Source organism: Pollicipes pollicipes, unplaced genomic scaffold (genome assembly GCF_011947565.3).
Source record: "Pollicipes pollicipes isolate AB1234 unplaced genomic scaffold, Ppol_2.1 Scaffold_1600;HRSCAF=1878_pilon_pilon_pilon, whole genome shotgun sequence".
NCBI classification, from domain to species: Eukaryota; Metazoa; Arthropoda; class Thecostraca; order Pollicipedomorpha; family Pollicipedidae; genus Pollicipes; species Pollicipes pollicipes.
This window is the reverse complement of record NW_023595962.1, coordinates 2,919,525-2,929,419: the sequence shown is the minus strand read 5'-3', so window position 1 is coordinate 2,929,419 and position 9,895 is coordinate 2,919,525. Positions and strand designations below refer to the sequence as shown.

The following is a 9,895-nucleotide window of genomic DNA, read 5'->3' as shown; positions in this document are numbered from 1 at the left end:
CTCCCCGGCGATCTCTGACCAGGCCTCACGGCTCCCCAGCGATCTCTGACCAGACCTCACGTCTCCCCGGCAATCCCTGACCAGACCTCACGGCTTCCCCGCGATCCCTGACCAGACCTCACGGCTTTCCGGCGATCCCTGACCAGACCTCACGGTTCTCCGGCAATCCCTGACCAGACCTCACGGCTCTCCCCCAATCCCTGACCAGACCTCACGGCTCTCCCCCAATCCCTGACCAGACCTCACGGCTCTCAGGCGATCCTTGACCAGACCTCACGGCTCTCAGGCGATCCCTGACCAGACCTCACCCGCCGCCCGCTCTTCTGCTCATCCCTCAGTAATTTATGGACGAGTGCTGGAATTTGTCTGCCCGACCTTGAAGGCCGCTTGGAGGCGGGCGGGGGGGCGGGGGGGGCGGGGGGGGGAGGGTGAGTAACAGAGTGCTGGCGTGCACGGACGGGGCCGACGCCGGCGAGCAGATCAGTGACGCTCCCGCACGCATGCGGCGAGGGGGTGGTGCTGGTGCTGCAACTGTTATCCAGGCGGATACCAGCCGCTGGTGAGTCGGCAATGCCTTGCTATCAGCTGGTGAATTGGTGCTCAGTTCGCTGCCGGCTGGTGTTGGGTTGGTGCAGGACATCCTCTTGATAGCGGGTGGGTTGGTGCAGGACATCCTCCTGATAGCGGGTGGGTTGGTGCAGGACATCCTCTTGATAGCGGGTAGGTTGGTGCAGGACATCCTCTTGATAGCGGGTGGGTTGGTGCAGGACATCCTCTTGATAGCGGGTAGGTTGGTGGAGGACATCCTCCTGATAGCGGGTAGGTTGGTGCAGGACATCCTCTTGATAGTGGGTAGGTTGGTGCAGGACATCCTCTTGATAGCGGGTGGGTTGGTGCAGGACATCCTCTTGATAGCGGGTAGGTTGGTGGAGGACGTCCTCCTGATAGTGGGTGGGTTGGTGCAGGACATCCTCTTGATAGCGGGTGGGTTGGTGGAGGACGTCCTCCTGATAGCGGGTGGGTTGGTGCAGGACATCCTCTTGATAGCGGGTGGGTTGGTGCAGGACATCCTCTTGATAGCGGGTGGGTTGGTGCAGGACATCCTCCTGATAGCGGGTGGGTTGGTGCAGGACATCCTCCTGATAGTGGGTAGGTTGGTGCAGGACATCCTCTTGATAGCGGGTAGGTTGGTGCAGGACATCCTCTTGATAGCGGGTGGGTTGGTGCAGGACATCCTCTTGATAGCGGGTAGGTTGGTGGAGGACGTCCTCCTGATAGTGGGTGGGTTGGTGCAGGACATCCTCTTGATAGCGGGTAGGTTGGTGGAGGACGTCCTCCTGATAGTGGGTGGGTTGGTGCAGGACATCCTCTTGATAGCGGGTGGGTTGGTGGAGGACGTCCTCCTGATAGTGGGTGGGTTGGTGCAGGATGTCCTCTTGATAGCGGGTAGGTTGGTGGAGGACGTCCTCCTGATAGTGGGTGGGTTGGTGCAGGACATCCTCTTGATAGCGGGTGGGTTGGTGGAGGACGTCCTCCTGATAGTGGGTGGGTTGGTGCAGGATGTCCTCTTGATAGCGGGTAGGTTGGTGGAGGACGTCCTCCTGATAGCGGGTGGGTTGGTGCAGGACATCCTCTTGATAGCGGGTGGGTTGGTGGAGGACGTCCTCCTGATAGTGGGTGGGTTGGTGCAGGACATCCTCTTGATAGCGGGTGGGTTGGTGGAGGACGTCCTCCTGATAGTGGGTGGGTTGGTGCAGGACATCCTCTTGATAGCGGGTGGGTTGGTGGAGGACGTCCTCCTGATAGTGGGGGGTTGGTGCAGGACATCCTCTTGATAGCGGGTGGGTTGGTGGAGGACGTCCTCCTGATAGTGGGTGGGTTGGTGCAGGACATCCTCTTGATAGCGGGTGGGTTGGTGGAGGACGTCCTCCTGATAGTGGGTGGGTTGGTGCAGGACATCCTCTTGATAGCGGGTGGGTTGGTGCAGGATGTCCTCCTGATAGTGGGTGGGTTGGTGCAGGATGTCCTCCTGATAGCGAGTGGGTTGGTGCAGGACATCCTCTTGATAGCGGGTGGGTTGGTGCAGGATGTCCTCCTGATAGTGGGTGGGTTGGTGCAGGACATCCTCTTGATAGCGGGTGGGTTGGTGCAGGACATCCTCTTGATAGCGGGTAGGTTGGTGCAGGACATCCTCTTGATAGCGGGTAGGTTGGTGGAGGACGTCCTCCTGATAGCGGGTGGGTTGGTGCAGGACATCCTCTTGATAGCGGGTGGGTTGGTGCAGGATGTCCTCCTGATAGCGGGTGGGTTGGTGCAGGACATCCTCTTGATAGCGGGTAGGTTGGTGCAGGACGTCCTCTTGATAGCGGGTGGGTTGGTGCAGGATGTCCTCCTGATAGCGGGTGGGTTGGTGCAGGATGTCCTCCTGATAGCGGGTGGGTTGGTGCAGGACATCCTCTTGATAGCGGGTGGGTTGGTGCAGGACATCCTCTTGATAGCGGGTGGGTTGGTGCAGGATGTCCTCCTGATAGTGGGTGGGTTGGTGCAGGATGTCCTCCTGATAGCGGGTGGGTTGGTGCAGGAATCCTCTTGATAGCGGGTGGGTTGGTGCAGGATGTCCTCCTGATAGTGGGTGGGTTGGTGCAGGATGTCCTCCTGATAGCGGGTAGGTTGGTGCAGGACATCCTCTTGATAGCGGGTGGGTTGGTGCAGGATGTCCTCCTGATAGTGGGTGGGTTGGTGCAGGATGTCCTCCTGATAGCGGGTGGGTTGGTGCAGGATGTCCTCCTGATAGCGGGTAGGTTGGTGCAGGACATCCTCTTGATAGCGGGTAGGTTGGTGCAGGACATCCTCTTGATAGCGGGTAGGTTGGTGGAGGACGTCCTCCTGATAGCGGGTGGGTTGGTGGAGTACGTCCTCCTGATAGCGGGTGGGTTGGTGCAGGATGTCCTCCTGATAGCGGGTGGGTTGGTGCAGGATGTCCTCCTGATAGCGGGTGGGTTGGTGCAGGATGTCCTCCTGATAGCGGGTAGGTTGGTGCAGGACATCCTCTTGATAGCGGGTAGGTTGGTGCAGGACATCCTCCTGATAGCGGGTAGGTTGGTGCAGGACATCCTCTTGATAGCGGGTAGGTTGGTGGAGGACGTCCTCCTGATAGTGGGTGGGTTGGTGCAGGACATCCTCTTGATAGCGGGTAGGTTGGTGGAGGACGTCCTCCTGATAGTGGGTGGGTTGGTGCAGGACATCCTCTTGATAGCGGGTAGGTTGGTGCAGGACATCCTCTTGATAGCGGGTAGGTTGGTGGAGGACGTCCTCCTGATAGTGGGTGGGTTGGTGCTGGATGTCCTCCTGATAGCGGGTGGGTTGGTGCAGGATGTCCTCCTGATAGCGGGTAGGTTGGTGGAGGACGTCCTCTTGATAGCGGGTGGGTTGGTGCAGGATGTCCTCCTGATAGCGGGTGGGTTGGCGCAGGATGTCCTCCTGATAGCGGGTGGGTTGGTGTAGGATGTCCTCCTGATAGAGGGTTCAGGACCCATTAGCGGCCAGCCAAGGTGCAAATGCAGAGACGCCCAACTGCCGGTGTGGCGCTGGCCGCCTTGCGACTAGGAAGTCCTCAGCGGGCGATGACAGTGTGGCCGGTCGGCATGACAGGTTAGGATCCCTGGCTGCCGCCGTTTTACAAACCATGGCGTACCAATGAAACATTCTAAAGCAGGCTTGTTATTCGAAGCCCTCCTTAATTCTCTGAACCCAATAATGCGCATCTCTCTCTCCCATGGCGACGTTCCCCTCACGTGCCTGTCCCAAGTCCTGTTCCTGATAGCGCCCCCAGCCCCCAGAAGTCCTAATGCTAGAAACGACTTTCGATGTATCGGGTGAACTAAGACACTTTCAGCAGCGCTCTCGTGGCATGATTTCAGGGTCGCTTTGGGACGCCCAGAGAGCGGATTAAGCAGACATGACCCCGGAAGGCGCCGACGTCATGACCGACGCGGCCCAGGGTCAGAAGGGGTCAGCGACCTCTTCCCGGCCCAAGTGGAGTCCTTGGTTTGACGGAAAGCTGGCCGTGGCGGCCTCTATCTTCGGGCCCTACGACTTGCTGGTCTTTCCAATGCTGTTCTACTGGGGTGGTGGAGGTAAGGCTTTTTAGAAACGAATGATGTGAGAGCACAGACCTTTTTCTATGCATATATATTTATGCATGCACTACTGTTGCTTTTTATGTTATCTCACGACGTGTGTCACAGCACGGCTCCAGCGGTCTTGCGACAATGTACGCGCTTGTATGTTACGCTGGATTTTTTGGTGCGCATGTCTTGAGCCTTCGCGGTGTCCATGTTTTCTTTTGCTTTTAAACTTTTGAAAGCAAACATCCTCGACAATCTTTGATCATCTCAAGAAGGTGATGTCGGAGCGGTCACATTGTTCAAAATCACTCGTTATCCACGGGAACATACATAGGTAGGGTGTTCATTCGATAACTGCACGCACGTTTGAGATAATCTGTATATTTGGCCACAATCTGCAAACAAACATCGTTTTAACTGATCGGTAGACAAATGTTGTGGACTCTATTTTAGAGCATGCCTCACTCTGCACGTTTCGGATCTGCCTGGTATCTCATGAGGCGTGCATACACCATGCATACATACATACAGCGCATACATCTGTGCGACGTCACGCATGTTGCAATCGCATGAGGGAATATTTTTCGTCATTTTGCCCTGATTCCTAAGCACCACAGCCGAGCATCCAACGTGAACTGCTTCAGTTTTGCAACTCAATTTCTACCCCGCCGCTTCCGTGGCAGCGCATGATTACCGTGCTGTTAACTGTCAGCAGCCACCACACCAAACGCGCTTTAGTCCGCTGCCAGATATGTCTGGAACCACCGCCCTCGCCTAAAAAAACAACTAAATAAGCCAAACACAAAAAGAGCTATACAGTTGCGCGATGTTAAGTGGGTGACGTGTCCAGGATGCTGAGTTTTTTGTGTCGTAAGCTGACGCTGAAATTTCGGCCGCTCGTGTGAGCATTTTGCGCGTGGCACACGTGTCGTGATTGGGTGGCATGTATTTTTTTAGTGCCCCCTCTGTGAGGCGTATATAAGGCGTCGCGGCCGAGGTAATGCAGTAACAACAATAAAGCACACATAACAAAACCCCTGTTCCCCAAGAGGCCAAAACATTTCATACATAACATTGGTCCGCTTCATCATGCTGCCGTCCAAAGATAAAACCCCATATGTCTATCTGTTGACCATGTTGCGGTTTTTATGTCATCTGATTCACCTGCTTATGTTGAATTCGGTTACCTGAACCATCAGTTGAAATTTTCACAAACCTCTAGCCCTTTCTTTTAGCTAAAAGCTTGTGAAAATTTTAACTTTAGTTTTGAATATCCGAATTCAGCATGACAAGACGAATCAGATGATAAAACACCGCAAATTCTTCCGAAATGAACATGTGGGGGTTTACCTTTGGATGGCGGCATGCCTGTCACCATATGGCTGTTTTTATTATCTAAAATCTATGATGCGATCTAAGTTCTCCAGGTTCAGCATTTGTGCAATGTAGCCATAATCTAAGAGCGTTGTCATTGGCTCCTCTGACGAGTGTGAACTTAACGTTTTTTCAATATTTTTTTTAGTCGATCTTGTTCGGCAGAATTAATGGAGTTACGGTAGTAATATTGAGGATGCCCTTATTTCTGTTTTTTCGGGTGGAAGTTTAAAAATTATCGAGCAAATCAGCAGTCGTGGATCTGCAGCACCCGACTCAAGCGTAGACTAGCCATGGCTGCAGTGAGCTGGTGGCCTCTTGAAGCTCCTACGCAGTTCCAGCCTGGCCATGACCGCAGTGAACTGGTGGCCTCTGTGTCCTGAAGCTCCCGCGCAGTCCCAGCCTGGCCGGAGCTACAGTGAACTGGTGGCCTCTGCCTCTTGAAACTCCCCACGCAGCCCCAGCCTGACCATGGTCGCGGTGAACCGCGGGCTGAGGTGCAGCCAGCGGCTTACATAGTTCAGCATCAACCCCGGTGTCCACGCTGTTCACAAAAAACCCGCTGACACGTTTGTCTCACTGGCTCTACTAACATGGCGGCGCTTGTTGCGCCCTGGAGCGCTTACCGCCCGTCTGCGCGACTGACACATTGACAACGCCGACTAAGCCCGGCTGGTGACACATGGCCACCGCCTACACTGTCGGGCTGAGTGACACTCCGCCGCCGGCTGAGACGCGGACGAGGCTGCCTGCTGTTCCAGGCGCGTTTCTGCTGATTTACCTGCTGTTCGTCGCCCTAATGGCGGTGCCGCTCCTCTTCCTGGAGGTGGGCATTGGCCAGTTCATGGACAGAGGCGCCATGGCAGTGTGGAACATCGCCCCGCTCTTCAAAGGTAAGCACGGCACGGCCTCATGGTCTCTCGGGCGCCGTGTGAGGCGATGATGCTGATGTGAAGCCCTCCGGGAGCCGCGTGATGAAGAAGCCGCTAGCTGGCGCTTGTTTGCAGACTGTGCTCTGTGATGAAGACGCCGCTAGCTGACGCTTGTTTGCAGACTGTGCTCTGTGATGAAGACGCCGCTAGCTGGCGCTTGTTTGCAGACTGTGCTCTGTGATGAAGAAGCCGCTAGCTGGCGCTTGTCTGCAGACTGCGCCCTGTGGTGAAGACGCCGCTAGCTGGCGCTTGTCTGCAGACTGTGCTCTGTGATGAAGAGGCCGCCAGCTGGCGCTTGTCTGCAGACTGTGCTCTGTGATGAAGAAGCCGCTAGCTGGCACTTGTCTGCAGCCTGTGCTTACCAGGCCCGCGCGAATGGTGGTCGGCACAGTGGTCACCACCGTACGGACCACTGCACTGTGGCGGCTGGTTGTTTTCTTTCGTTAAGAGATGGTTAGCAATGGGTCCCCCCGTTCCTCTGGTTATCTTATAAACAATAGTGAAGATTTCAGACAGATTGTTATGAAATCCGTCAAGCGTACAGCGCTTAAGACAAAATTTTGTATCCGTTTTGTTCTGACGGTCTCCATTTTAAACACGATGCTAGGAAGTTCAAAGAACTCTTTCACTGTAAGCGGCCTTTCGGTTGGAGCGGTCCCCACGTGCCAATATGTGCGTGCGTGTGTGCGTGCGTGCGTGCGTGCGTGCGTGCGTGCATGCGTGCGTGCGTGCGTGCGTGTGTGCGTGCGTGCGTGCGTGTGTGCGTGCGTGCGTGCGTGCGTGCGTGTGTACGCATGTCGGGGTGTGCATGTGCGTCTGTGCGTTCGTTTGCTACGCGACCATTCCACTGCGCTTTTCAAAGCAAGGACCCTTCCACGCCAGGCCATGCCATGTCCTTGTAGTTTGGACTTATGACCCCATAGTTCACACAATATGGTCCAGCCTTAAATCTTAGAATGTTGCGGGAAGACCAAACATTGAACAACACATTGATAAAAGCTCGTGGTGAGGAACGGGAGGAACGTACGAGGAACGGGATACACCTTTGTGTCCACGAACACAGAAGTGTTGCTTAAACTGCTGTATCGCAGTCGGTCGGGAAGCGTGGTCGACCCTGAGCGCTGGTGTTTGTGTAGGGCCTCTCCCCGACTGTGTGTTGTGTGGGCGGTGCGCGGCTACGCGGCTACGCACGCTGAAGTGGGACCGGCGAGCAGAATTTGAAATCCCAAGATGAAGAAGAAAGCAGAAATAGCCTTACTCCTCGGAGAAAAATCAGGGGAATGGGGATATAGTTGGGTTGATATTTCGGCAACATGCCTCTATCGAAACAATAGCCAAAGTCTGCTGCCATTGTTTCGACATAATATAATATCAGCCCAACTATACCTCCATTCGCCTGGCTTTTCTCCGAGGAATAAGGCTATCACTACCGTCATATCTATGTGAATAATGCTTCTCGCTAATGCACTGAACAACTTGCGTAATTACCAAGATGAAACCGACGGGCAGTGGGGGGGGGGGGGGGGAGGGGGCACGCCGTCACATCCACCATGGGTAGACATGTGCCTGCTGCGCATGCGCCAAAACACGTGTTTGGCAGCTTTCCCTGACGCGTCTGGCAGCCCGCGGTCGCTCTTACCCTGCGCAAACGGGCTGTTGCGTGAACACAGCTGGTGTTGACGGGTGCTGCCCCGGCCGTTGGCAGGCATTAGTCTGCTGGCGAGAGACCCAAGTCTAGTCGACCCGGTGATGACCTAAGGATGCTTGGTGTACAGTCGTGAATGCAGCATGGCTAATTATTCGACAGCTCCGATCTTCGGATCTCCGATCAGGCAATTTATAGACTAAGACTCTACCCACTAAACTGCGGAGGAGGACGGCTTGCAGAGAGCTGAAGTGGTCCTTCAAGCCCCCGCAGCGCGCCACCAAGCATCTTACTCGACGGAGTGGCGTTCAGAGTCTCCGTCCCAAGTCCCAAGTGTCGTGCGTTGGGTCCCAAGATCATGGGTTTGAGGCTCAGAGCTGCCAAGGGCTTCGGGGCTGTGACACGAGCACGGCAGCACGCGAAACCTCCGCATCTGCTCATCAGGACGGCCTGCCATCTGGCGACGTCTGAAGAAATCACCGGTCGAAAAACGGCACTGTGAAAAACGGCACAGAGAGAGAGAAAACGGCACAAAAAACGGCACAAAAACGCCGTGTGAAAAATGGCACTCGTGACGGGGACGATAAATTTTTTCTTAGAAATTTGATCCGAAAACTTTGAATGGATGGATTTCTGGGATCAGCGCTCACGCTAAGCAGTGCTTGCTGTGTGAGCCCCGACCCCACCATCCCATCGCGCAATTCCAGGCAACGGCACTTACTTGATTACTTATTTGATTTGATTTTATAATTTTAATACTTATTCATATACTGCACTTGATTATGTCTCCATACGGTTCTATCTTCCCGCTCGGCTATGGCGGGGGGGGGGGGGGATGACCATAGAAGCCTTCTCGACAGCTCCAGGCGGTAATCGGTAACCAAGCATTCCTTCAGGGTTTCATTACCTGCTTACTGGTCGGCATGCGGTCACTGGTATCTTTTTAAACTGCGGTGTTGAAGGGTCTGAGTGTTATCGAAAAGTGTCTGTCCTTTTATCCCAACGATGCTGCGTCCCAAGGCAAGGCTCACTAGTTTGTTTCAACCGCCGTGTTCACAGCGGCTACATCCCAGCCACGGGTCTCTGACACGCAGCCTCCCGCAACGTTTCTCATTGCAGGCATTGGATACGTGACAACGGCAGTGAGCGCTCATGTCTTCTGGATCGCGCTCTGGATGTTGACCGTGCAGGGCTTGTTCTGGGTGGACCTGGGTCAGTCGTACGTCCCTTCTCCGGATCTGTGCGGGACCAGCGAGGGTTATGGCACCAACGACAGCTACCCTCCTTGCCAGTATGCAGCAGTGGGTCTGTACAGGTAAGCTGACTTCCTCCGCTAGGTCCTGCACTTCTCCTCCCGTCGACACCAGGGATCACGTGGATGATTGGATGAGGGTAACAATCAGCTGCCAAATGTGGTCGGTCCGAGCATTCATATAGGTGGCATGGATGTTGTGATATCGTTGAGACATGGCGAAATTTATGTACCCGTTCGGCAAACCATTTATCAACTATCAGGATAGAAAGTGCATCGGTAGATGACCAGTATTCATCCACTTTAACTCAGTGGGACCCTACCTACAACAACAACGTCAGCGTCCATTTAACTACCCAGCCACCGCGGTTAGAAACATGCATCAACACGGAACGCTCACTCTGGTCGAACGCAGCGCGATGGCGGACGTCCGATTTTTCGCTGGGAAATGCATGTGTGAGGTGTTCTCTACATTATCCGGCCGTCCACGGGATTATCATGCCGCAATGGCATGATATCATGCCAGATGAGCGGTATCGGTCATCTAAAGAAGCGCTGAATGTTT

General features: G+C 54.7%; 1 protein-coding gene across 1 annotated transcript; it reads left to right on the top strand.

Moving 5' to 3' along the window:
* Positions 1-459: 459 nt before the first annotated feature.
* On the top strand, positions 460-9,393 carry LOC119094431 (sodium- and chloride-dependent creatine transporter 1; the record flags this gene model as incomplete). Its single annotated transcript, XM_037217494.1, is given in 4 exon segments — positions 460-559; positions 3,921-4,136; positions 6,263-6,394; positions 9,198-9,393. Coding segments are annotated over 3 exon segments (506 nt in total), but the record flags the coding sequence as incomplete, so codon positions are not given.
* Positions 9,394-9,895: the final 502 nt, after the last annotated feature.